At 56.0% G+C, this 27,317-nt stretch overlaps 1 protein-coding gene and 1 long non-coding RNA gene across 32 annotated transcripts in view; one reads left to right on the top strand and one right to left on the bottom strand.

The window, feature by feature from the left end:
- Positions 1 to 27,317, bottom strand: part of SRCIN1 (SRC kinase signaling inhibitor 1) — a 65,464-nt gene that overhangs the window by 25,671 nt on the left and 12,476 nt on the right. For 15 of the 29 annotated variants that reach the window (XR_012130734.1, XR_012130735.1, XR_012130736.1 and 12 more), the window contains 3 exons: positions 13,163 to 13,464; positions 10,022 to 10,120; positions 3,467 to 3,490 (listed from right to left, as the gene is read on the bottom strand). Coding sequence is in view for 21 of the 29 variants with exons in the window: in XM_073235514.1 (XP_073091615.1) it covers positions 3,467 to 3,490; positions 10,022 to 10,120; positions 13,163 to 13,464 (425 nt within the window). In the remaining 8 variants the exon portion in view is untranslated. Of the gene's footprint in view, positions 122 to 3,466; positions 3,491 to 7,860; positions 8,092 to 10,021; positions 10,121 to 10,699; positions 10,719 to 13,162; positions 13,465 to 27,317 lie in introns of those variants that run through there. The other 14 variants (XM_017645513.3, XM_017645517.3, XM_073235517.1 and 11 more) reach the window with 13 other exon arrangements.
- Positions 86 to 25,796, top strand: LOC108387291 (uncharacterized). Of its 3 annotated transcripts, none has more exons than XR_012130739.1 (5): positions 86 to 218; positions 18,719 to 18,898; positions 23,294 to 23,491; positions 23,579 to 23,777; positions 24,281 to 25,796. It is a non-coding gene; the product is annotated as an uncharacterized lncRNA (long non-coding RNA). The 3 variants fall into 3 exon arrangements; XR_012130737.1 differs by lacking the exon at positions 86 to 218 and adding an exon at positions 6,312 to 7,872; XR_012130738.1 differs by lacking the exons at positions 86 to 218; positions 23,294 to 23,491 and adding an exon at positions 6,312 to 7,872 and having other exon boundaries at positions 24,281 to 25,793.

The raw sequence follows: 27,317 nt of genomic DNA on the forward strand, positions 1-27,317 counted from the left end.
ACAGGAGTGTCTCCTGGATTGCAGACTCGCTGTGTGGCTGCAGGAGCGTCTCCAACCTCTTGGAGCCTTGGCTTCCCTGGGACACCGCGCAGATAAGGAGTGGGCAAAGGACTCAGGCACCCTGGGAACCAGACAAGAATCCATCTGAGCGGGAGCCATGGGCACGCCTGCTATTTTAAGCTTCTGAAGAACAACAACAACACAAATTTGTCACCGAGGTGAGGAGCAAATTGGGGCATTAGTTCCAGACATTAATTAAGTGGCGGGTTTGTGAGCGGCGAATTTATTCTTGGTGGAGTTCAGAGGGTTGGGTGGGTGTGGGAAGCAAGGCCCAGGAGAAAGTAAAGTAAAAGCTAAGGACCCCTGATGCGAGCTCTGGGAGGTCTGAGCCCTCCCAGAACTGGGCACAAATGTCTTTTTGACTTACGATGACTGGTAGAACCATCCCAAAGCCAGCTGGACTAGTTTCCAACAGACTACCTGCCTCATACATGCAGCGCACGCACATGCTAAGCCTGGTATGATCCACACAAGCCTGTGGCCTCTGGGTCAGGCCTCAGCTCCTCCCTGCAAGGCACATGCTGCCCACAGCCAACCGACTTGGCTAGCCTCCCAGAAAGGCCTCCACCAGTACCAGCATGGCAGCCCCTTGCCCTGAAGTTACAGCTGAGGGGGATATCTGGCTGGGACTAGGAAAGGGTATCACCTATGGTTCCCTGCCCCAGCGACAGCTGATTACTCTCACCTTGGGAGAGAGGTCACCATGGTTTCAACTGTCCTTACAGCCCTACTTTTGGCTAAAGCCTGGTGCTGTCACTCAGGACCCCATCCCTCCCCTCAAACCTGGTTGCTGTCAGAAACTTAATTAAGGGAGAAAGATAATGAAGCAGATCTACTTCATTCCATGTTATATACATTATGTACATATATGTATTGTATATACATACATTACCAAGAAAAATATGCTGCCCAATTCTATTCTTCTATAAAATCAAGGGCCTATTTTTTACAACAAATACTTAAAACCATTAACACTGGTTATCTCAGGGTTGAGACAGAGCTTTCTCTTTTTATACATTTCTCTGCTGGGTGAATTTTGCACAATCATAAAATATCACTTTTATAATTTAACAAAAACACAGTAAAAACATCTCTAAAAATGAATCTTTTATTCTCCTCAGCTTCCTCCTTCCCCAAATCCTGATTAGCCCCTAATTAATTTCCATCTTCATATTAACTCAACTTAATGTTCCAATTGGATTAGCACTCTAGAAAAGAAAGAGCATCTTCCTCTGATGGGCCATGTGCCTAGCTGTCCCCAGAGTGACCTCAAGAGCTTGGGGATGTGGAAGGTCAGACTTGGGGACCTCAGGAGGCATCCAGCCTCAAGCACAATGCCTTGACCAGTTGGTGGGCATGAGTCTGGGGAAGAGGGAGGCAGCATAGGAACTGGCCCACCTGGGGGATGCCTGTGCCCAGACTGGACCAGCTCAGCTCTAGGCTGATCATCTGTGCCAGCCTGTGCCCTCTCTCTCACCTTCAGCCCCTTGGCAGTGTAGGCAACAAGGTCTGATCTGTGGTCATGGGGTTGCCAGACAACTGGAAGGCCAGCAGTTGCCAGGCTCGTATAGATGAGGGGCTACAGAATTCAGGCAGAATGAGGCAGCTAGCAGGGATGAAGAGTAGGGGGTGGCCGCAGTACCTGGAGGACACAAGTGAGGCCGTAAGAAGATGGAACACGGGCCAGAATGAAGGGCATCCTAGAGATCCTGCTAAAAGGCAGGACCCTGCCTAGGGGGCCCTGGAAGAAGAGATGCCCACATTCCCTGCCTTGCCAGTTTCTGTCTCTATCCTCGCCCTGTGGGCACCTTTCCGTCCTGACAGCCTTTGTAGCAAACCCCCTTGAGAAGAGAGAATGCCTATTAGCACTTCTTTCCAGCCCTAGGTTGAAACAACAGGGTAGAAAAAAAGTGAGACATCCAGAGGGGCTTCCTGACTAAAAGAGAGACAGCAGGAGAACAAAACTGTCATTCAGGCAGAGGTCCCCAAAGATAGGAGAGGTACTGCTGTGGGAAGCAGTGAACACCTGTCACTGGAGATGGTCCAAGGGGGAGCCGATGACTCCTGGTCAGAGATCAGGCAGAGGGAGCCTTGAGTGGGGTGAGTCACCCTAGAATCTGAGGCTCCCAAATGCTGTCCACAGATTAGGGCAGAATCACTTGGGAGCTTTCAAAACCACTTTCCAGGACCCCACATTCACTGAATTGGAATTACTGGGGGCTGGGGCCCAGGGTTCAAGAGTTTTGACAAGTTCCCAGGAGATTATGATTTGGGAATCAAGTCAGCATCTGTGATTCTAATAGCTAATGAGGTAAGTCACTACATAAGACTCGCTCTGAGCCAGATGCTGTGCTTAGGACACACGGTATCTCATGTCTTCTGTCTTTACCACAATGATGCAGATATTGTTGTTCCATTTCACGAAGGAGAAACTGAGGCCCAGGGGATTATGTAACTTGCCGAGGTCCTGGAGCTAGTTAGTAGCAGCCTAAAATTCACCACCAGGCCACCTGGCTCCCCAGCCCACGCACTGAACTACTATACTCTACTGCTTCTTCCAGAAAGGTTGTGTGTCTGATGCCATGATTCTCTGAGTCAAGGACTTCTCTCTGGAGAATGCATGCAAATATGACGCTTGGAGCAAGATGACACTTGGGGAGTCAGGGATGGATGCCTCCCACCCCCATGATGATCCTGGAACTTAAAGGCCCGGAGATTCTGGAACATAAGCAGCAGTCTAACTTGGCTCAGTTCTGGGCCTGGGTGTCAGAGAAGATGGAGGAGGCCCTGAGGGTGCTCCCCCAGGCGTCAGCATGATGCCAGAGGAGGCAGACCCATCTCCAGCTGTGGGTAGTCCAAACTCTCCAGCAGAGGCAGGGAGGCAACCGTCCCTGAGCTGCGCCCTGCACTTGGGCAGCAAGTTTGAGGGCACAGGGCTGTGAGTCTCTTGCCTGGCACTGACCAGCTCCCCATAGTGGACAGTAAGAAAGGGATGAGGCACCCATCCCAGGCACAGGGCCTCCCTGGAAGATGAAATCTGAGTTCAGAGAAGAGGGCCCTCCACAAGATCACAGGGTCCAGGCTCCTGCCTCAGAGCCAGCAGTCTCTCCACAATGGGGTAAATGTCAGGCAGACTCTCATTCCAAAATGCCCCTTGCAGCCTGGAGAAGCATGAGTAGCCCCAGCCCAGATCCCCAGCAGGGCCAAACTCCCATGAGAGATCCATGAGCCCCTGGGACGCAAACCCAAACTCTCAAAGCAGCAGCCACAGCCTGCAGCCCCACAGCCCACCACCCAAGCCAGAAGGTCCCGTGCAGACGCGCAGCCCTGTACGAAGCATGTGCAGGGAGGGGCAAGGCAGGAAAGCACATGCAGTTGTCACGGAAGCCGAAGCCCACACACTGACCTTGAAACTCCAGTAGTTTGGCTGCTGATGGAAATAAGAGAAGAGATGGTTATGTGGGGGTCTGGGAGAGGAGAATAGGGGCAGATGGGGGTTAGAGACCCTCAGAACTCAGCCTTGGGATATGGGCCCTCCACCCTCCCAGTAGCAGGAAAGAGCAACACCTGGTGCATCCCATTCTCTACTTAGATGCAGGATGGTCCTGAGCGGGCTCTGGGCCTGCTGGTGCGGACAGGGGAGGACAGCTCCAGATGTTTCCAAGCCACGCTTTCTAGTCATAGTAACTCACAGCGTTACAGGTAGGGAACAGCACAGATGACTGATAAAGGCAGGGAACTCATGAGATAAAGACAGAGATGAATTGGAGCTTGGGTCTCAGAGAAATGGCATCTGCTTGTGGCAGGCCAGGGAAAATTCCCCGGAAGAAGTGGCATTTGAGCTGGGTCTCAGAGAAAAATGAGCAGCTGGAGATTGGAATGAAAGGCTTGCTGAGGAGAGGGGTAGTATGGGCAAGTGCCCAGGGGCAGGCAAGTGGACTGTGTGTGGAGGGGATCATTGGTGATCCTGTTTGGCTGGAGTGCAGGGCCCAGGAAAGTAGCAGATTAGGCTACAAAGAGGGGGCTAGGGCTAGGTGAGTGGCTTCAATGCTGAGCAAAAGTAGTTTGACTTAACTGGTGGACAAGCAGAAAGCATCTGAGTGAACTGGACCCCAGGAAGGTTGATGAGGCAGAGAGTGGAAGAGGAGGCTGGGGGCCAAGGGCAGGAGGGCCCAATGTAACAGGATGGCTCTGGATTCTAGAGAAAAGTAGACAGATGCCAGTCACCTCAGAGTACTGGGCAATGGCTGGGGAGCCCTGGGCAGCGAGGAGAGTTGAAGAGAGAGGGAGCATGGGTAATATCCTGTGGCTGGATGCATGAGAGAGGAGGGCTCCTTGCACCCCTAGAGTAGGGGGCCTCAGCTTCCTTTCCATTCATAATAAGCTGGGGTCACCCTGTCTTCCCTGGAGACCAGAAGGCCCTTCCAGATGGCTAAGGACAAGGAAGGAGGGGCCTGGAGGCTGGACTGGTTCCTGGCAAAGCTGAGGGTACCCTGCTGACCGATGCTAGCCTCAGGAGGAAGACAGAGGCAGCAGATGGCCTGGTCCTGGGGTGCCTGGCACCAGCAGACAAGATTCCCCAGGCCTCAGAGTTACTGGCAAAGGAGAGGGGCACAGTGGGTCCCTGGTGGGGGAAGGACACCACCCAGGGGTGTCCTGTGCTACCTGAATGATTTAATGGCAGAGAGGAGTTGGATAGGGACTAAGTTAGGGGGCAATGCTGGGAAGGAAGCTTTCCTTGAGTTAGACCTTTGAAGTGGGGGTGATGCCTGGCTAGGGCTGAGAGGAAGAGGTTCATTGTCCAGGGCCATCCCCATCTGAGCCATAATCCCCACCTCTCTCCCCAGCACTGGCTCCATGAGACACAAAATACAGTCACATGCCAGGCAGGGGACAGCAAAGTCTCTGCCCTAGTCAGTGCCTGGAACAATCTATGGACACATGCCACCCCCATGGGTGATCAGGGGTTGGGAGGAGTGGGGCTGGAGTAACAGGCTCTAGCCACAGCTGCCTGTGGCCTTGAGAAGGGGAGGGGTAGCAGAGGGAGAGGACACATTGGGGGCTGGCAGAGCCAGGCAGAGGGCATGGGAAGGTTTATGATGAGAGTCATGTCTGCAGCCCAGTGGTAATGGAAGGATCTGCAGAGAAGGCTGCTGACCCGCATATACCACCACCATTACCTGCGTACACACAGCCCACCTACAGCATCCATAATATGCAGGCCCCATGCCAAGCCTCACACAGACTCTCAGACATCCCCTAATAAGAACATTGCCACAAACACACCCTCAAAGAGACACAGCACTTTATGGTCAGAAACAACCCCAGAAACAACCAGAAACTCAGAGACAGAGATACTCATACATCGACCACCCCCATGCATACCCAAGCCAGCACGCCCCACAGGACCCTAACTTGCTCACACACTCCCACAAACATCACTCCAGTCACAGAAACACAGAGGCATTGACCCAGTCACACACACCCTCCAACATCCCCCACAGTCAAGAAACACATGGACATATGAATATCATTCACATATATGTATACACACACACACCAGCTGCAAAAACCCACCAAACAGTGCACCTACCGTGCACACATACAAATAGAAAGTCTCATCCTCCCTTCCCCCTACTAGCCAGATCATGGTGCCTCTGACCACCTGAGTGAGGTCCCATGCCTATGATGTCCCAGACATCATATGTGTCAGATAGGCAAACCTCTGACTCAAAAGAGGCAGATAATGCCCCACCCCCACCCAGCCCCCAGTGTCAACACAGGGGATTTAGCATGTGCTGACAGCTGGGGCCCACCTCTTGCCTCTGGGAGGAGACAGGTATGGGCCTGGCTACAGCCACATTGGCTATGTGCTCTACACGGGCCTGCCTCATGGTCCCTAGGCTGGGCACATCCATGGGGCAGCTAGACTTGGAAGGAGGAGTCACCAACTGAGGCAAGAGGGGAGGACTGAGTGGCATCAGTGCCACAGGAAAAACCAACCAAGCCCCACTAGAGGGTAAAGATAGAAGAATTGCTGCCTTTGTGCTCGATGAATTGGAAAGAAGTTGACATCAGTCCTGGGACTCTTGGCTGGGGCCTGGAGAGCCCACTGAGCAGATCCTGCCCCTCTGTGCTGTCTGCAAAATGGGAAGAATCATCTCCTTTCATTTTGGCCCCACCAGGAATGAGGCAGAGCCTCCTGGCAACTCAGTGTCCTTGGATGGGGGAAACCATGGTGGGGAGAGGTTCTTGGGGATACCATCCATCCCTGTTTCTGTCTCTTTCCAGGGTGTTCAACCCAGGGACAGCCTTGTGTGGTTGAACACAGAAGGCCCCTCTCCAGTTTGCAAAGGTGGGGCTCTCCCCATCCAACTTCCAGAACCTTTACTTCCTCACACTTTTCCTAGTTGTCTTCTTCTCCTGTCCTGCCCAACACAGTGCCTGCTGTACACAGGCTCTCAACAAATATTTGCCCAGGGATGAATACCTATAAAATAGGACCAGCCCACAGGAAAATGGGGGGTGCCTATGAGTACTCCTGTCTGGCACCACTTCCTCCACCTCCTGATACCCAGCACTGCCCAGCCTTCCGGAATTTCGAAGCACCAGAAACCCCCTGGAAGGAGAGCAGAGGCAGGAAGGGCCCAAGAGAGGTCTGGCTCTCCACCCAAGCGAAAGTCTCCAGTACCAGCGTGAAACTGCCTCCCTCTTCCATACTCAGGGAGGGATCTCACCTTCCCAGAAGACAGTGAGAAGGTGAAGAAAAGACAGGGTGGGGTGGGAGAAACCCTGCCAGGGGTCACCACTCCTAGGGAAGAAGCTTACAGGATCAGTTGCAAAATGAGAGGTATTTTAAGAAGTTAAGATGGAAGCCAATCCCTTTGTAGGGACAAAGCTTTCAGAAATGCAGGAGGGGGAGCTTCCCAGGGACCCCAGTAAGCAAGGCAGGGAGTCCTCAAACTCCCTGGTGAGAAGAGGAAACAGTTTCTTCTCTCTGGAGGCTGAGGAGTAACTCCCTCCTTTCACCACCCTAGGCGTCCTAGTGGGATTCTTCCGTTCCCCTGAAGCTGGTCCTTTCTCCCCCACGCAGGCCCTGGGAGCTTTGGCCCAGCCAGCTGAGGTCTCTCCCCTGCTCTAAGCAGGCGTTCCCTGCAGCATAGGTGAATGTGTGACCCTTCCTTGACCTCCACCCCCGACGACGCATCCAACAGGGAGGGAGGACAGCCCATGGGTCGCACCCCTGCTCCTTAATCCCCTGGCTCCGCGTGCACCGGTGCACACACCCACCTCTCAACTCCTGTGAGCACACATCCACGTAAACACCCGGCTCCCGGGCTGGGGCTACATACTGTGCCCCAGCCGGCGCCAGCCGCTCACCGCGATGCACATGCACAGCCCTCTCCCCAGGTGTGCCCATCTACAGCCTCACCTGCTCTACCCTTTCCCAATGCAGAATGAGTGTGCGTGTGCGTGTGCGTTTGTGTGTGTGTGTAGGGAGTGCTGCGGGACCTGCGCCGCGCCGGGGGCCAGGGTGCACGCCGGAAGGTCATGACTTCCCAAGGCTGGGGGAGGAGAAGCCAGCCGCATTTTGGGGTGGGGGCCCGGCCCCTGGGGAAGGATGCGAACGCGGTGGGGGAGGGGAGGGGGCGTTGCTCAGGGATCAGGAACCGTTACAGCCTGCACGCCCCCTATTCCCGGATGGCCCCTCGGAGGTGCAGAAAAGATCCCCGGATCTCCGTGCCCCTGCCTCCGAAGAACCCGAGGTGGCGACCGGCCCTCGCAACCGCTCGCCCTTACCTGCGGCCACAGGTGTATGCGCTGGACCCCCAGATCAGCGTCGGGCGGGGTAGGGAGGGAGGCCCCTTACTCCCACCCGCCCTGGTTCTCCCCTCCCCCGGCCGCCTCCGCAGCCGCCGCCGCCGGTGCCCTTTGCTGCAATGCGAGAGCCGCCGCCGCTGCCGAGCCGGCCCGGGCCCCGGTCGCCCCGGTAACGGCGACTCCACCTGGCGCGGCGCGGCGCGCCGCCGTGCTCATCCTCTCTCCAGCCCCCTCCCCCGGCGCGGCCCCGCCGGCGCAGTCCCGGCGAGGAGCGGCGGAGGCTGGTGGCTGCGTCGCCGCGGTCACCCGATACGCCGGCCCGCCGCCCGGGACTCGGGTTGCAGGGGGGAGGGAAGTTAGACAGGCTTGTGGAAGCGGGGGAGGGGCTGAGGCTTGGAGTCTAGCCTCTGATCCCCTCCCAGGGTCTTCTTCAGGCCCTCACTCCCCAAGGCCTAGCCTAGTGTGGCGGAGAGAAGCGTGTCCTGCGTCCTCACCTGCCACCCTCCGGGGACCTCACAGCCTCTCCCCACCAGGGTCTCAGAGGTGTGCCACTGCCCTCTCAGCTCTCCCATGGCTCAACTCCCAGTCAAGTCTGGGAGGCCTGCGATGCCTAATTTTTTCCATGATGGCCTCTGATCCTACTCTGCTGTGTGACTCTAGCATTTGATGAATGTCTCTGGTCTTGCACTTTACAGAAAGGAGCCTCAGACTCAGCCCAGGGGAATGGGAGTGTAATAAGCACTGAGTTATCAAGTGATGATAAGATCCTGTCTGTGCACAGCCACTTTTCTCTGTAATTACAAAGCCCTGAAGTGAGGGTTCCTTCCAGCTCTCCCCTTTACTCCATCAGAGCAAATTCCAGATGTAGAATAGGCCCCAAATCCCATGACCTGGGGCAGCGGAACGCCCCAAGTCTAGCCTCAATCCTCTCCATCATCCCAACCATAACTAGTCCCAAGACATTCCATCTGGGCCAAGGGCCTTTTTATGTCCCAGGCACAGAGCATCTATCATCTGCCCCATCACCATCCCTGTCCCAGCCCCATTTTTGCCTCTACGTGTACCTGGCCACACAGGACAAGTCTGTCCCACTTGCCATCCAGGCTTGGAAGCAAATACATCTTTGTTCCCCATAGTGCAGACAAGATGGGGCAGAGAGCCAGAAAAGGATGTGAACTGAATGCCCCATGAGTGATGTCAGGTGTGCCAATCTGTTCATAGACTTGAGTTATACTCGCCTAAAACATCTGTGCTCTGGATCCTTGTCATTTCCTAGCCTGTCATATTTGTACTCCTAATTCTCCTTCCAAAAGTTAAGCCTTGCTGTTCCTGTCCAGGGGGAGCAGGGGGTGTGAGGAAGTGCCTAGCACCCCTGCAATACAGTGGATGCCCTGCCTCTGTACCTTCTCTGCCTCCTACAGCCAAGCACCCTTCCCAGCTGCAACTCTGACTCTGGCTTCCCCTCCCCATTTGGGCCTCGGATGCCTATTTTTCTCCCATGGCAATGCCCAGGCCTCAGATGCAGCCCAAGCCCAGTCTGAGTGTGCCCCTCTCTAAGCTGAGATCCACCCTCCTATTAGGGAAACTGAGGCTTGATGAGGAATCAGGGGACAAGTTCAGAACAAATGGCTAGATGCCAAAGTCTCAAAAATTTGAAACTAAGCCTTGACAACAGCCAGAAGGGTGGGAGAGAAGCATCATGAGCAGTTTTGCTGATGGTGAGACATCCGGGGAAGGTTGGGTCTGCTCTAAGATGCAAGAACAGGGTGAGGAATGAGATGATCTACAGGCCTTCAGGTGGGTGGTGGGACTCAATATAGGGTATAAGGGATTCCTGAGACCCAATGGGGTGAGAGTGGGGGTGGTACTCCTGTTTAAAGGAGAAAAGAATCCAAAAATTTCTTTTAAAACAGTATTCCTCCTTAAAAATTTCCTTCCTCAAAGCATTTGGGGAGGTGCTGGTAGGAATTAGGCAATTAGGGGGAGAGTAAAAGGCATAGGAGTTTCCTGAAAATGGGGCTCTCCTATATAAGAGAAAGGGATGCAAAATTAAAATCCTGGATATCCCCCCTTCAAAAAATCTCCCCGAAGCCAAACTCCGCCATGGGCTTGGGGGCTGTGGTAGAGGTGGGTGACTCACCTGGGCCGGCTGGCCAGCCCCGGAGGGGGCGGAGTCGCCATGGAGGTGGGAGCAGAGGGAGCTGAGGAGGCACACGGGGTCCACGGTCCAGCCGCCAACCTGTGTGTGCGAAGGGGGGGACACCCCATTAGGGGGAGCGGGCAGGAGCCGCTGGGGGACTGTGACAGGGCAGGGAGGGGCGTTCCTCAGACAAGCTTTGGCACAGAGCTCACACCGCAGAGGGACCCTACAACACTGGTTAGTCCCTTCCTGAGGTTGGGTCTCTAAATAGAGCCTGTGGTCTGTTTCTGGATGTTTCTCTCCTGTCAGACTGGGGGCTCCCTGAGCCCCTAGGAGGGCCTTTTCCATGATACTCTGGAAGCCTTTTCTTCAGTCCTTGACTGCCTCCTTACACCCTGCCAGGGAGCTGGTCCTCACCTTCCCTTCCTCTAGCTCTTCATCCCCCCTCACCGAAGAGGTCACCTCCTACCTCACAGATACAGGAACCAACCCGCAGGAGTCCTCACCCCCATGTGCCTCTGTGGCGACAGCACCTCTTTCTTCCCGCCACGCCAGAGGAAGAGGCTTTCTTCTCCCACCCCCAGGCCATACCTAGAGCTTGAAGCCCATTCCTCCTGATTCCTCCAGGACCTTCTCCCCGTGGTCCTCTTCCCCCTCAGCATCCTCAAACCCATTCACCTTCACTCGTTCCAGACATCTCCTGGGCCAGCACTGTGCTTAGGCACCAAGCATTCCATGGCAAGTGAAATGGCTGTAGGTCCTGCCCACTCACACTGTGAGGGATGGAATGAATGAGTGAATGAAGAAAGGAATGAATTTGTCAGTGGCTGTGCTTTGATTTGTTTACTAAGTATTTACTGAGAACCTATTCTGTCAGCAAACACATCAGACATGGCTGAGGCCCTCAAACACACCCATGTCTTCTCTCATAGGTCTGGGCCCCTTGAGGCCACCAACCCAGCTTTGCATGTTTTTTGGCCAAACCTCCCCAGACAGGTCTATGGCCAAGAGTCCTGTTCTCTCACCACCTCCAACCTCCTCAGCCCTTGAACGGACATTACCTCATCACACCATGAGAAGTGAGCTCCCCATACCCTCTGGACCATGGATCCTGGCCAGTCCCAGTGGCTGTTTCTCTCTCATCCCTCCTGACGTCTGAAATGCAGGTGGCCCCCCTGCTGGGCCTTTCTCCTCTTCTTCATGATGCAGATGTAACCGACTGGCCCTCTTCCCACCATTGTGAGCCCCCTCCCCTCTCAGATTCCATTCTGCCTTGTGGATGCACTTAGGCCCCAGGGCATTTCCATCCTGCCCTGGTCACACTCAGCCCTCCTCTGAACCTGTGGTCCCTTCAGAGTCATGAGCTGCACACACCGTGCCTAACCGACATCCCTGTGATGCCTCACCCAGTCTGCAAAATCATCTCCCATGTTTCTGTCCTCCACCCCGATGTTTCCCTCCCAACCCCGCTTATCTCTCCCCAAGGCACCGACAACTCCTTGTCAACAGGACCTCCTAGGTCCAGGCAGCAAACAAGCCTTGCTCAGTCTTCCCCCAGCCCTCTAGGCCCTTGCCCTTGGTCCTCTCTTGGTCCGCCTCTTCCTCCTCTCCCACTGCCTCGAATCCACTTTTGTCCCCTCCTATTCTCCACCCAAAAACAACCACAGCCCTCCTAGCCACCACCACCTGGCCCCACTTTTCCAGTCTGCCCCCACACCTCCCAGTACTCCCCATCCTGAGCCTTTAGTGCCAGCCAGGTGTGCCTCTGTGCCAGTCCCCAGCCAACTCAGGCCTATGCTTACTTCCCATTTTCCCACCTCCTGAAACAACGTTCTCTTCCTCGATGTCTATTCAGACCCTTTTCATTCTTCTAAGACTAGTTGAGGTAACTCCTCCTCCTGGAAGCCTTCACTAACCAGGCTTGCCCACCTCTAAATCTCTCCCAACAGACTGTGCCTCCATACTTAACATTAACTATCTTTTTCACCCCATCTAGGTTACATATACCCTGCCCCCACCCAAGCCAGAGCATACGGAGGGAACCCGCTGAGAGGGGCTCCCTGAGAGTGAGGGCTGTATCTCCTCCATCTGCAGCTCTCCCTTATCCCAGATGGAGCTCCGCTCCCAGGAGGACTCTGGAGTTGGGAAAGGCAAAGCCAGATAGAACTGGAGGTGACATCAGGGAACAGACATGGTACCAGAAATAAGCCAGTGTTTCCTTGCTCCCTGCAGTGAGGGTAGGAGCAGGGACACTCTTTCCCTCTCCCAGCCAGACCAAGCAGTACCTGGAAAGGGGAACGGAGCAAGATAGGTGTGAAAGCAGGGCCTGACACCCCAAGGCTTGATTGAAAGGCCCTGATGGGAGGCACCACCCTCCCTTCATCCCTTTCTCCCAGAGGACAAAACCTGAGTGTCAGCAGCCGTCACAGTACCTCACCAATGTGGGACTGTAAGTAGAAGGCTAATCCCAAGAAGGAACTTTCCTACAGACAAGAAAGCCATACCTGGATGGAGAGATGCGTCTAAGAACCCAACAATCTGGGAGAAGTTTGGCCCTGACTCCTCTCTAAGCCTTACTGATGGCAGGAGAGAAACCAAAGCACAGAGAGAGGCAGCCTCTAGCTCAAAGTCACACAGTGAGTCTTGGGAGAAGGAACCAAGAGAGAGGTAAAAGGCCCCAGAATTCTGGGCTCTGTTCTTGCAGGAACTGGGGGCACATCAGGTCCAGCCTACAAGGTCTTTCCCAAAGGGCCATATCACAAAGGTGCTGACCCCAAGTGTCTCAACTCCACTGCCAGATGGACCCTCAGGCCCAGAACAGTCAGTCCCCAAGGCTGTCCCCTCCCCTTCCCTACCACTCCCTTGGCCTCCAAGACAGACTTCCAGTCCAACAGCCCAAGTTAAGAGTCCGGTCTCTCTTTGCGCGATCTTGGGCTACAAATTGCAAGACTGCAGGCAGAGGTCTAAAGGCTGAGCCCCCACCCCCTTCCTTCAGGCTTCAGAAAAGGCCAATCAGGGCATCCCTCTAACTCCACCTCCCTCTCTCTGCCCCCTGTGCCTCTCAGAAGCGAATGAGCCTGGGGGCAGGGGAGCAAGGGTCAAACCCTCTCCCGCCCCAGCCCGCAGCAGGCCCCCACTCACCTGCTCTCGCATCCTGTCCTGCTGGCCCCGCAGAGCGAGGGCGTGCTGGGGGTACTTGCTCTTCAGGTGGTCCATGAAGGCATCGCGCTTGCGGTCGGCATCCGCCTTCTGGAGACCGCTGAGCGCCTCCAGGCTCTGGGCGGCAATCACCGTGTGCCGCCGCTCCGACGTGTGTACCAGCCCCACGTTGGAGAAGCGCCGGCCCCCGCTGCCCCCGCCGCCCCCGCCCCCCAGGGTCCGGTACTCTCGCGGATACTCGGCATCGTCCGCAGACAGCATGGGGGGGCTGCTCCGCTCCGGATCTGCGAGAGGGGAGATGGGGCACGGAGGAGTCACTGCGCGTCCCTCCTGGGGCTGCCCTTCCCCCGCCGGGGGCGTTGCAGGAAGGGGCCGGCCTAAGAGAGGGCAAGAGGCGCCCGGCGTGAGGCAGGGGCTGCCCACACCCACAGGGGCTGGAGAGTGAGCCTGGAGGTCCGAAGGTGGGGAGCAAGGGCAGGGCCCAGCTTCTTGCCCTTCTTCCGGTGAGTTTGCAGGGATAATGACTACACGTGAGGTTCTGTCCTTTGAGGCCAAGAAGGGGTTGGAAGTAGGGGTCCTGGACACTGTCTAATCACATATCCCACCTGAAGGGAGGGGAGTTTCCTTTTGGATGCCTTCTGAAAGATGTGGAGAGGAGGCTGCACCATCTCCCTATCAAGAACATCCTCTGAGATGAGGTGGGGGTGGGGGAGCTGGCCTCCTCCCTCAGACTAGCATGTCCAGGATACTAGTCCTAAAGGCCAGGGTGAGGAGTTGGTGGGGGTGTCAGGCGGCAGGGCTAGGCTCCCCAGAGTGTGGAGCTGAGGTAGAGGACAAGGGCAAAGATCATTCTCGGGGCTTCCTAAGGAGCTGGTGGTCCAGGGTCTGAGTCATAGGCCCCCTTTCCCCTCCCTCCCAGAGACAGACAGATGGATAAACGAGAGGCTGGGCACAGAAAGGACAGTGAGAGATGGATTGGGGACAAACTCAAAGAAGAAAGCAAGCAGACAGAAGAACAGCTCAAGCCCTCTTCCTGGGACCTTCCCCCACTTCTTTCAGTCTCCTCTCCCAACACACACACACACACACACACACACACACACAAGTTCAAGACCTAGAAGGGACACACAGCGGACAAAGGACAGTACAGAAGCAAAAGAAAGAGAAGGCCGGGGGTTGAGGTCCCCACTCAGATTTCGGAATCCCTTCCCCACATGGCCCCAGCCCTGAGCTCCTGGCCTCCCCAGGCCCAGTCCTGAGGTTGACTTGCCCACATCCCAGCAGGGGACAGTGGCTCCAGTGTCACCCGTGCCAGGGCTAGGAGGAATTGCTGGGGCTTACCTCAGCCATATTCCTGGGAGTAAAGCAGATTGGCCTTCCTTGCTCCCCACTGGGAGACAAACAGTCTCCCTGGCACACCCCCAGCCTCATAATCCACCAGCCTCAAAGCATCACCCCACAAATGTAGTCTCAGGCTGGGGGTGTCTAGCCCCGCAGCAGACACATGCACCCCCATGCGCTGGCCAAGGTGCAGGGCCAGGGACCACTGAGGCAAAAGGGAAGAAGGTGGGGCTACCAGGACCCAGCCAGGGTCCATCCAGCCTGGCCCCCCTCATCAGCCCCTCTCCACTCATCCCCAGTTCATCAGGCTCACTGCCAGGCCTCAGTCACTTCCCGTCCAACACAAGAGGAAAGAAGAGATTCAGCTGCATTTCAGGAAAAACCACCCCTCACCCAACAAGCGCATGAATGCACACACACACACACACACACACACACACACACACACACACACACTCACTCACACTCACAAACACACACACTCCTCCCTGAGCTATGGCTTGGGCACGTAGACTTGGGGGACAGAGCCTTAGAGAACCCAGAACCTCCCACCAAAATCAAGCAAAGAGAACAGCCTCTGAGTGCCTGCCTGACTGCCATCATCACGGCCTTCAAGCCTCCCAACACCCCTTCTGGGGAGTGTTCCTGTGGCCCCATTTCAGAGATGGGGCTACTGAGGTCAGAGACCTGCCCAAAGCTACAGTGAGTGGCGGAGGCCAGATCTGACCCTAATTTCCTTTAGGCTCACCTTATCCCTTCCCACCCCATTTCCTCACCAGAGGACAACTGTTTACTGATGGGACAATGACAGCACCACGTGGGACTGGGTGCTCTTCCTTGTTTACCTGGTGCTTCCACACCCTGGCGCTAGGTCTGGAGTTCCTCCTGCATCCCTCCCTCGGCTCCCTCTCTCCACAGTCACCACCCTCTGTTGTGCTCCCCAAAGTGAAGTCCAGATAAACAAGAGATGACCTTGGGAAGAACAGTGTTTCAGAGTTTCAGAGTTCCCACCTTTATTTTCTTAAGGATGGGAAAAACCCCCAACTGGAAGGTTCAACCATTGATTTCATGGAGATCATTCCTCGGGATGGCTAGGGAGATACGGTTTCCTTTTAAGTAAATTTATTTATGCTCAAATGAAAAACATACTGAATTAAAACAGTGCACAGGTTCCCTGATATGGAAAAAATTCTTGAAGATGGCCCCTGGCTGAATGCCATCTTCACAGGAGCCAGCCACTGCCCTTGAGGAGCTGGTGGCAGCCCAGGGTGGCCAGTGAATGGCTGAAAGGGAGTGACCTGAATAATCGTCTGGGGGAAAGAGGGGCCAGGATGGGGGTGCTCCAGCGCTGGAGAAATAGCTGCAGTCAGGGGACTGCCCCCTGTAACCCTAAACCTCCTTCTTCCACTCACCCTCACCACCAGCTGGAGGTATGCAACCTCACTGGGAGCAGGAGGAGACCCTCCATGGCCAAGGGCCCTGGGCACTCTGTAGCCCTCTCTTTGCCCAGGCAGGGGAGGATGCTGCCCATGGCCTTGCTGTTGCAACTCTGGGTCTAGAGTCCAGCCCAGTGTGCCTGAGCCAGAGGGGCCTCTCCCCTTGTGCCAGACAGCCAGGCTCATGCCGCCCTCCTAGGGCTCTGGACACTCATAGAACCTTGGGACGGTTTCTCCAGTTCTCATCTGCCCTCCTGGACCCTCTAGAGCTTTTCATCCCCACCCCCACCACTTCCTTCCCTGGCTTCTAGGGGGAGAGCGCAGTGAGTCTGGGATGGGGCACACAGTGTGCCTGTCTGAGGCAGTCAGGGACCGTGAGGAGGTCCAGGGGTCACCCCAGATCTCCCAGGTAGATTACAGGGGCAATGCAGAGCTGGCAGGAAGGGGTCCAGGCTACCAGAGCAGGCAGCAGGGAGGGCGGAGAATTAGCTGCGGACAGTGGCCGTGTGCTCGCAGCCCTATTTATGACTGCAGTCCCATAAATCTCACACAGGCAGCCAGGCAGCAGTGGTAAGGGGCCTGCTGAACAGGTCTGAACAGAGTGGAGCAAGGACTGACTCCTCCCTGCCTCCTTGAGGTCAGGGCTCAGGTGTCCAGGCATTTGTGGAAGGAGGGGCTGGAGTGACACAGGAGCTGGACTCTGGGGGGGGTGGCAGAGAGAGGGGAAGGGGCAGGAGAGACAGCCTGTTATCTCTGTGGAGAGGAGGGAAGGAAGGGCTTTGATTTGAAAAGCCTTAGAATCTCTGTAAGAACATTCTAGATCCTTGGCTTTATTTAACAAAGCCAGAAACCAGGCTCTGGGAAAGAGGAGAGGCACATGCATAACCCAGGTGTCCTAGCTCCTGCTCTGTGCATATTGCATTCTTTTCTGCAGAGCCCCAGTGCACTGGGAGGACTGGCCTGGGCTTCTGGGTAGGGGGGCCATCCTGTTACCCTTGGGAGGAGGCCTGTGGGGGCTCTGAGGGCTCAGGTATGACTTTATCTCCTTGAAACAACCCTGAGCACTTGAGGACAGAGCATTGGGAGGAAAAAAACCCATGCCAGAGATACCCTGGGTTTAGTCAGCTCCTTCCCTGAGAGAACCCAGCGTGGCCATTCACTTAGTTATCCATTCAGTCCACAAGTCTCTTTCCTCTCAGAGCTTGAAGGCACTAATCTGTAAAATGGGGGTGTTAACCTTGGAACCCTGCCCCTGGGCACTGAGTGAGAAGCTGACAAGACAATGGAGAGGAAGGTACATTCTTCTGAATTAAGGACATTCCTGGCACATGGGCTGTTGAGCCCTAGCAGGACAGCCTTCCCTTACCCGTGCATCTGCTCTACCACCAAGACCTCAGGGTGGCCCTGACCCTCCCCAGACTGAGCAGCCCAGTGAAAAGCCCAAAGATCGATTCCAATCTAGCAAGCAGCAGGTTCTGAGCACTGTGGCCCCGAGCAAATCGATGCTTCCTGTTCAGCAACAGAGGAGTGGTGGGGGATCCATCCGGGCAGGGGTCTTGAGGGAGGGTAAGGGGACAGATGGGACAGGGAGGCCTTGAGGGGGTAAGCAGGGCTGGTTCTGCTGGAGCAGGGACATGGGAATCGCAGGACTCTGAGGTGGAGTGGCAGAGGCAGGGAGCTCTGAGGGAAGGGGAGGATGGGGAGGTCCTGGAGAGGGAAGCAGAGCTGGGGTACACTGAGGGAGGAGCATTGGGACTGAACCCCTGAGTGAAGGGGGTTCAGGGAGCCAGGGAGGTAATTTGGGGCTGGAGGATTGGCTGTCTCTCCTAGGCCTCTCAGTGTGCAAGGCCAATCATGATTTTTGAGTCAGAGATTCAAGTTCCAGGGAAGATCCAGGGTACTGAGAAATCCAGCTCAGAAAGAGGGGAAATGAAGGCTGGGGCTAGGGGCGCTCTGGTCACCCTCAGCTCAACCTTCCCAGCCTGGGCAACAGGGAAGAACACTGCCTGAGGCTGGAGTGACCGGGAAGAGGTGGGCGCCCCCCAGTGGCCAGCTGAGGGTAAAGGTACTGCTGCTTGGGAAGAAAGCGACATTGTTATTTGTTCCACCAATTCCAATTTCCACACTTATTTATGAGCCTGCTTTATTTTTATCCTCCACTGCATTATTTTACATGACATCACTGTAACTCATGATGAGCATTAAGGTCTCCACGTTTTAGTGACACCGTCTCATAAGCCATCAAGCCCATCCCCGTCTGGTATCTTGACCCCCAATGTCATCGTCTACTGTCCTCTGGCTGCACTGAGCAACAGTCACGCATGACATCATCAGAAGAAGAGAATGTGGGAAAGAGGAGGCGGAGGGAGAAGGAAGAGCAGGAGGAATGGGGGAAAGTAGGCAGAAGAGTGAAGCCACAAGCTGCAGAAAAAAGAGGTCTCTCTGGGGCCCCCTGGCTGTGAGGACCTGAGCTCAGGACCTGGAGTTCAAGTCCCTATCTCCCTCTCCCCAAAGACAGAGAAGCGGGGAAAGGTCCCTCCCTTGGGACCCTAAGAGGCCTCACAGGGTTGCCCCCACCATGGCCTGAGCAGGTCCCTGGGGCTGGATCCCAGTGAGGTCCTCAGGCAGGGCAAGAGGAGGGGTGCAGGAGATTGCTGGAAGGGTGGGGGGCCTGGTTCAGACCCTGAAGTGCCTTGCTCCCTACACCCACACATGCTTTAATACATGCAGCTTGAGGCTCCTCCACTCCTCCCATTTTCAGCCAAAGCAAGAGGCCCCCAAGTCGCCCAGGAGGAGCCCCGAGGCGACTGCCACCATCAATTGTGCCTGACAATTCCATCTTGCTGGGTGCCTGCTACAATCAGAAAGCGCATGGTGCTGGGAGGTCAGAGGCCAGAGACCAGAGATCAAGCTGGGCAGAGGCTCCAGGAACCAGGATCAGGTGAGGCAATGCCCTCCCCTCTGTGAAGGAATTGATGTCTCCATTTTTGGGGACCCCTGGCTCTGTGCTCCTTGTGTGCACATGCCCCTCAGCCCTGCTTTCCATCTGTGGGTCCTTGGAGCAGAGGCCCATCTGTGTCTGTTTTCTAAAACCATCTTTCCCGCCCCACACCACAGCAACCAAAGTCATTTTCTGGGCAATTGCCTTTCTGTAAACATTCCTGTGTAATATCCCCCCAAATTGCTAATGCCCAGCGCCCTGTTGAGTCTCCCTGTCACTTCAACCAGTGCCTCTGAGGTGGGGGCGGGCAGTGGGAGGACGGGTGATGGGAGGGGAGGAGGCAGCTGGCCTGAGGGGTGAGGACAGAGTTCCATGTCCAGTTCCAGGCAGAGAGGGGCGGAAACCCCCACATCTGCCTCCCACGTTTCCCCATTCCCCACCAACCCCGACTGTCAGGCCACCTCAGGAGAGCCTGTCTGGGCCAGGGGCAAGACCAGGCAAGCTGCCATCAGTGGGTCCTAGGGAAGGCCAGCATCCCTTCCCCGAGGTGTGAAAGGGGGGACAGAGAAGTGGGAAGAAGCCAGGTGGAGCCCACCCCCCAGGATGGACCACTCCCTGGGCACTGCAGTGGTGAGGGGACTTGGGCAAGGCAGGAGGGTGTCAGAGGCAGGGCGGCCCTGGGCTGGTGGCACACTTGATGCTCCCTCCCCCACCCTCAGCACTGATCTACAGAGCCGCAGTGGAGAAGGGCCTCAGGCAGGATGATTAAACGCAGCAAGGGAGGCTGACTGATGTCATGAGTCACTGTGTGGACTCCCTTCCCCAGGGATGGGGCGTGATGGTGGGTAGTAGAGCTGTGGCCTGTGACCCCTGGTCTCTTCCACCCTCATTCCCAGGGAGCTCTGCTCCCCCTGCATTCTGGGAAGCTGGGCATCTAGATTCAGGTGGGGTGTGGGGCAGGGGCCACAGAGCCCAGAAGGAAGAGCCAGGAGGCAGAGGATGGGGGTGCCAGGCACTGCCAGTCACAACTTCATGCAGGCAGAAAAACACAAACCAATTGGTGCAGATTTAAAACCCACCGAAGGCCACTTAGTTGGTAAACGAATTGGAATCTAATTAAGGGACCTCATCAGGGCTGAGGGAGGGAGAGCTCACCTGCCTGGAAGGAGCTGCTGGGAGGAGCCTGGCTCTCAGCTGCTCCCAGTAGAGCTTCCGGGGCCTTCCCCAGGGAGAGAGAATTTGAGAAAGAGAGGGTTTGGGCTCCCTGGGGGTCAGGCAGCACTGCCCCAGCCAGATACTTCCTCTGCCATCTCTTCCTTCTCACCCATCCCCAGGCTGACTCTTCTGTCTACTTGCTCACACTGGGGGCACCCTGAGAGCAGGGCCTCTTCCTTCAGACTGGGCACATCCCAGGGCCCCTGTCTCCTCCCTCAGATGGGGTATATTCCCAGGGCAGAGCCTCTGTCTCCCTCCGCAGACCGGGTGCAACCCTGGGGTGGGCCCATGCTCCCCCCATCAGACTAGGGGCTCACCTAGAACAGAGCCTTATCACCCCCTCAGCCTGGGTACTCCCTAAGGGCAGGGCCTGAGCCTCCTCTCTGAGAAGTGCTGGGCAGGGCCTCTGTTTACCTCAATAGATTGGAAGCTCCCTTAGAGCAAGATCCTCCTCTTTTCCCTCAGACTGGAGGCCTCCTTGCTGGCAGAGGTGGTCTTACAGGACAGAACTGCTTGAGCTGAGGAAATCCACAAGCCACCTCAGGAGTGGGTGTAGAGGGCTGGGGACAGTCAAAGATGCCAGGCTTGCCTCGGTGCCATCTCCGCCAGCTGCTCCCCTAGGCCCTGCGTGACTGTGGACTCCTTGCTCCCTTGCCCCTGCCGTCCTCTCCCCCACCCTCCAAGTCCTCAGAGCACACACCCAGCAGCCCTCTAGCCCCGGTGCGGTGAAGCCTCTCTCCCCTGGTCTCTGATCTCTAAGGCAGGGAGGTGTGATGTTTCAAGACTGTTCTGCTTATCCCTGCCTGAGTCTTGAAAACCATGCTCTGCTCTCCCTCTAGCCAAATGCCTTTCACAGGAGGGAAACCAAGGCCCAGAGAGCAGGGGGCAGAGTCAGAAATGGAACCCAGGCATCCCGGCCCTGGGGACAAGGATATTTCCATTCCACTATGCCACTTCCCAGAAAGCGATTGCCAGGAGAGCCCCTCTCCAGGCCCCAGGCCCCAGGAGGGCATAGACTAACAAGGGCCTTGGGAGGAATCAGCAGCAATGTGCAAAACACGCCAGGGCACCCTGGGCCCAAGAGAGAAGCGCTGTGGATCTTGCCTGCTCACTACCCCAGGTGCCCACCCCAGCCCAGTGGGATGCTCACCACACAGAAATCAGGGTCCTTTCTGGGATCCTGACCACACTCCTCCGACAAGACCTCCCCCCCTCGCAAAAGAGCCAACAAACCAGCCCCCTGGCCAGAATTTCAGATATACAACCCTCCCTCCTCTCTCTGCACCACCCTCCGAGCAGGCAAAGCTATAACATACCAAAAATCACTGAATTTGGGAGTGAGAAAGCTTTGTCCAAACCCAGCTCTGCCACTGACTAGTTAGTTGTGTGACCCTGAGCAGGTAGGTCAGCAGCCTCTCTGAGACTCAGTCCTCTCATTTGTTTAAAAAAAAAACAAAATGAAGCACTACTAACATTGAGCAGATGGGTATGCAGGTTGTGCACTGCACAAAGGCAAAGGCCTAGATGTGGGGACAGCTCCTTCCTGATCTGCCCCATCGCCTGATTTCCTTTCATTCTGCTGTCAGAGTTTTATCAGACCCAGGACAGTAGGGTTTTGATTCTTTGCTACTGATGAAGATCTGGCTAATTGGCTTCTCCAGGAAGGGAGGGGGCAGAGATGCAGAGGGGATCATGTCACCCCCAGTCTGAAGCCATTGCTGCAAAAGCTGGGAACAGCCCTGGCATGTGCCCACATGGCACCGCGTTAACAAGCTAACTCCTGCACGGCATCTCCACAGTCACGCGCCCAGCAAAGGTGTCCTGTCAGCTCTACATCTCCTTGGAGAGGCAGCAGAGAGTAACAGAGGCCAGGAGGAAGGGAAGGAACAAATGCAAGAGGGTGGGGAGGGAGGGAGGCAGGCGCCTGTCCTCCCAGCTCTGCCACCACTCTGAGGGGGCTGCCAGAGCTCCATCTCTCCCAAGGGCCACCGAAGCCTCAGGGTGCTATGGCCAGGGCAGCAGGTGTGGGTAAAGGGACCTTCCCATGCCCCTAAATGCCTCAGGCTGAAAGCAGGCCTCGGGGAGGGCACCTTGTTCCCTGGAGAGAGACCACAGTCTGTTGGAAGTGAGGGGTAGGAGCCCCAGCCGTTACCTTGTCTCACCCCAGGGAGGTGTCTGGACCGAGTATTCATCAAGCGCCCCCCAGATGTGGGGCAGGAGCCTCAGCCCTGCCAGACGCCTGCCCTCCCCCCACCGCCCCACATCCTCAGCCATCCCACACCGGGTCAGGCTCTCCCTAGGAGGCCTCTTCTCTGCCAGCACCCAGGTGGCTCCCTCAGCCACCACCATAATCAGGGTCCCGGTGCCTCTGGATTCCAAGCACATGCTAGTCACTCCAGAACATGCTTAAGCTCACTCACACTTCTACCGTGACACCTGTGCACCATGACTCACTCCCATGTGCCCAGCACATGCTCACCAAAATGTACCCAGTCACAAACTGCCTCACCAGCACCCCCCACAGGCATCTACACTGGGCCCAACCTGAACTGGGATCACCACTGATGCCACCCTGACTCAGCACCCTGCCATCTTAGATGCCCTCTGGGCAGACAGTGCACTGAACCCATGAATACACATCATATACACTTAAGACCACCCCCAACACAGATTGCAGTGTGTCTGGAGGCTTCCTTGAGGGCCAGGTCAACGCATCTCCAGTTTGAGGTGCAAGGCAGTGGGGACCCCACTTGCCCATCCTGAGTCCAGCTATGCCTTCTCAAGGGAAGCGCCTTCCTTGGCCCCACTCCTCCTTTGCCAAATTCAGGGTTTCCTTGCTGGAGTGTTTACTTGAAAGTGTCTTGAAAGAGAGGGATGGGCCCGTTGACTCCAAGGCCACTCTGCTCCGACCGGCGTGTGGCCAATGAGGCATCGCCAAGGACTGAGATGCTCCTCTCAGACCTGGGCACTCCAGCTCTTGTTCTGCCTCTGCAGGTCCTCAGCCTCCTCCACCAGGGCGAGACGTGGTAGTTCTTTGACCTATTTCCACCTGCTACTGGAGCGGGAAGGACAGGGCTGATGGGCTCCGAGGCTTAGCCCTCACCGCATGGGTTAATGGCCCTACTGCCGGCAAGCCTACAAGGAGCAAACAATCTGCCTTCCATTATTTTCTCTCCCCAGGGATGACACGGTTAGCACCTGGAGAGACCCTGGTGGATGGTGGAGGAGGGAGAATGCAGGAGGTGACTCTGGAAGTTCCCTGCCTGACCGCTGGGTCCAGACTGGCCTGGGGAGCCTGATCAGACACCAGGGGCATCTTTTTGGAAGTTCTCCCCATTGTCTAACCTGAACCCTCCCACCAAAGCAGGGTCTGAGAAGGTGGGACACAGGCTGGAAGGCAGGGGGGCGATAACCATTCTTCCCTTCCACCTGTAAGACTCAAAGACTCCAGCCTTCTTTTCTCAGGTAAACCCACCCATCCATCTGGAGCGACAAGGTTTCAGCGCAGCCCCAGGCTCCTGAACTCGAATCTTCTCTGATGCTGTGGCAAGCGTGGGCCAGCTATGAACGATACCCCTCCTGAATAATCCCCATGCTGGAGACAGTCTATTCCTCATTCAATTCTCAGAGTCACCTTGTGGGGTCGCTCTCTCCCATTTTACAGGTGAGAAAGCAGAGGTTCAGAAAGGTGTGGCTTGTCCAAGGTCAGAGTTGGTAAGTGGAGGACCAGTGGGGGTTCTCAGCTCAGATCCCCCCTCTTTCCCCTGCTGTCCCTGAGGAACATGCGGATTCTGCTACCAAGGCACCCCTGAGTCTTCATCCAAGCCATTGGGCAAGAGCCCCTTGGGTCCCCTAGTCTGTCCAAGGCCCTGAGAAGGGAACACTCAAACCGCCCTCCTCCCCAGCGAAGCACAGAGACCCTCAGCCCCCTCCTCTTTGGGGAGACCCAACACGGGCAGAGCCAAAGGGACTCCCCGCAGGCGGGGCTGAGATGCAGAGGGGACAGGCCCGGAGCCCAGGGGGGGATGGGGCGCCGCAGTCCTGAAGGACCTCCGGGAAGCTGGCTTTCCCCAGGCCCTCCTCACACCTCAGCTGGATACAGAGCCCTCACAGTCCCTGCCGCAGGCTCCGCCCAGACAGGAGAATTTCAAGCCCTCCCTGTTTCAGGACTGCCAGCCAGCCAGGGCTTGGACACCTCCAGGAACAGAGAACTCGTCACCTCCAAGGCATCAGTCATCTTGTGGGGCTCTTCCTTCCTCAGGATGAGCCAAGGTCTGCAGCCTTCCTTTCAGAGCAGGGTGGAGGCTCCTGAACCCCAATCTTCTCTCCAGAGCCCAGCACCACAGGTCTTCCCTTCTGTGGCCCGGTTTCAGCCCCCAGCCACCTGCCCTGCTCTCTGTTGGGTGAGCCCCATGTTGTCACCACCCCTCTTGGTGGCCTTCAAAACTGCTCCAATCATCCAGATGAGGTCTGCTCCACCCAGCCCAGATGACCCCTCTCTGCTTCTGCCCTCGCCAGTCCTTCTCTTGCTCCCAGCAGGTGTGGCAGGGGAAACAAATGCCCAGGGCATACCCAGCCCTGCTCTGGGACCAGAGTGTATCTTCCTTGCCCTCTGCTCCTAACTCTCAGGCCTCCCCTGACCTTGGGCCTCAGGGGCCAAATTGACTCCTCCTGCCTGGACTGGGCAACCCTCCTGGCAAGGTCAACTAAACCTGCCTGCTCCTTCTGGGTGTTTCCATGTGCCCTCTGGTGCTTGGCCTTGCTAATGAGATTCAAGGAGTCTGCCCTGGGTCTTGGCCTCTTCCCAGCATCTGTACCCTTCACAGCCCCAGCAAGGCAGATCCAAGCTCCAGCCACCAAAGGGTATGCTCAGAAGTCTGAGTGGGCAACCTGCTGTACCCACAGTCTCCTGGTCAGTGGCCTGAGGCCCGTGCACCCTGTGCAAAGGCCAGCCATCTCAGGGGTACACCCGACCGCTTTGAGGACTGGAAAACCACAGCCTACACAATAATATCTGATGTATATTAACCACACAGTTCTTCCTCCTTGCTAACCTACTTCCTCTTCCCCAGTGCCTACCCTGCCCTACTGCCAGAGGCCTGCAGGCTTGGTAGGAGAGGCTCCCTCACCCCCAGCTGCTTCCCCACACCCTGCCCCATACTGCATCCCATGCTCACACGGTGGCTAATTCTGGCGTCTCATCAGACAGTAATTATGGGGGAATCAGCAGTGCTGTCATCTCTGCAGCCCGGCACCTGTCACCATGCCACCATCCACAGGCTGCTGGGATGGGACCGGAAGCTGAGGGAGGAGGGATGTGCTGGGGTGAGGGGCATCTGCTCCCTCCCTGCCTCTGGGCCCTCACCTCTCCCAACCCTACCTCCCCACAGGGAGTACAGTGCATGTCAACCAGGTGGCCACTAGCCACTAAATACTCCCTGTTACCCAGAGCAGCTACTGAATGCATGTGTCATGTGTCACACATACACATGCCCATGACCAAGTGGAGCAGGAAGGACACAGCAAGCCAAGACAGAACCCTCGACTTGGCCCCTTCCCATAATATATGTGACCTTGAGCAAATCATTTTACTTCTCTGGAGGTCAGTTTCCCCAATGGCAGAATGGAGAAAATAGTACCCAACTTGGGAAGATGGGAGGAAATAAATACATAATGTATCTAGAACAGTGCCTGGCATGTTCAACTATGGTCATGTAACGAGCAATTAGTACACACCTACTATGTGTTGGTGATGTAGGGATGCTAAGATAAATGAATCACAGTTTAGCAAGGGTCACGGTGGGGTCACACTGGACACAGGCATTTTGTTTGCCTAGTGGTGTTTTGTTTTGCTTGCTTTGCTTCCTTTGAGTTTTAATGCCTTTAAAGAGCACATGCGTTCCTCTCACCACAGGCCCCACCATTCCCTACTGTCCTCATCACTGCTTCACTTATTTACTGCCCCTGACGGCACTGCGTTTGCTGTCCCCAAGAGCAAAAGTGGGTTAGTAGGTTTGGTTATGTCCGGAACCAATGGCCATGAGAGATTTGACGGTGCCAAGGGAGTTCAGAGGAGCGGGCCCAGGTGGTCAAGGAGGGGCAGAAATGGGAGGTGGCAAAGGGAGGGTGTTCCTGGCAGAGGAGTCGCAGAAGCAAAGATTCACAGAGGGGGCAGGCCAGGCCTAACTGGGAGCTGAGGGAGACAAGGACATCTCAGGTGGCCCTTCCTGGCGTGGGCCACTCCCCCTCCCCAAACACTCCCACTCCTCCAGAGCCTGTTCCCAGGGGGACCTTACTGGTGGAGCTAGGATGTAAGACCACCTCCCTTGGCCTCACAGCCAAGCAGCACGTCCTGTCACAGCCACAGTCAGTTTCCTGTCCCCACCGTCTTTTCCCCAGGTGGAGAGGAACTCTGCTGGAACGGAAGGTGTGAAAACAGTAACTCACCTCCAGTTGCCCTCCCCCCCTCCAGGGCTGGTTGCCCCTGAGCCTCCCCAGGGGTGGAACCAGGAATGGTGTTGGGGGTAGGGAATGAAGATGAACTTCAGAGTCACTTCTCAGTGGCATGAACCACGGAAGAACCCTGCTTGAGGGAGCGCAGAAAGGGAGGCAAAGGTGTGCCACTACCTACAGCACGAGGGATTGAGGCTAAACCCAAGCAAGGCTTCAGGCGGAAAGCAAAAAGAGGCTGCAGGCTGTGTGACCTTGGGTATGTCACTTAACCCTTCTAGTCTGTCACTTCCCCATCAAACAGAGACAACGGCATTGAGCTCACGGGATGGTTGTGAGGATAAAATGAACGAACACATGCACAAAGCTTAGCCCAGCATATGGCTCATATATTATTGAGGAAACATTCAATAACATTGGTCCTTAGTATTTTCATTATTACCATATGACTTTTTTTTTCAAAATTCAGCAACGACTAAGCGAGCCCTGTACACCTTGCCAGCCCTCCCCTCCCCTGCTCTCTCAGAGCCCACAGAGGGGACAGAGATCTTTTCTAACTGAAACCAGAGTCAAGAGTGAGAGGCTGACCCCACTGTGTTCACCTCCAGGGACGCCTCCTCTGTCCTGACCTGCACCCCCGGCATTCTGCAATCCTTCACAGTACTTTTCCAAAACCCACCCACATCTTATTTCCTCTGGCTGGTAAAGCAGGGCAGGGGTTGCTCCCCCTCTTTACAGGTATAAAAAGTAAGTC

This window comes from Manis javanica, chromosome 4 (assembly GCF_040802235.1).
Source record: "Manis javanica isolate MJ-LG chromosome 4, MJ_LKY, whole genome shotgun sequence".
NCBI lineage: Eukaryota > Metazoa > Chordata > Mammalia > Pholidota > Manidae > Manis > Manis javanica.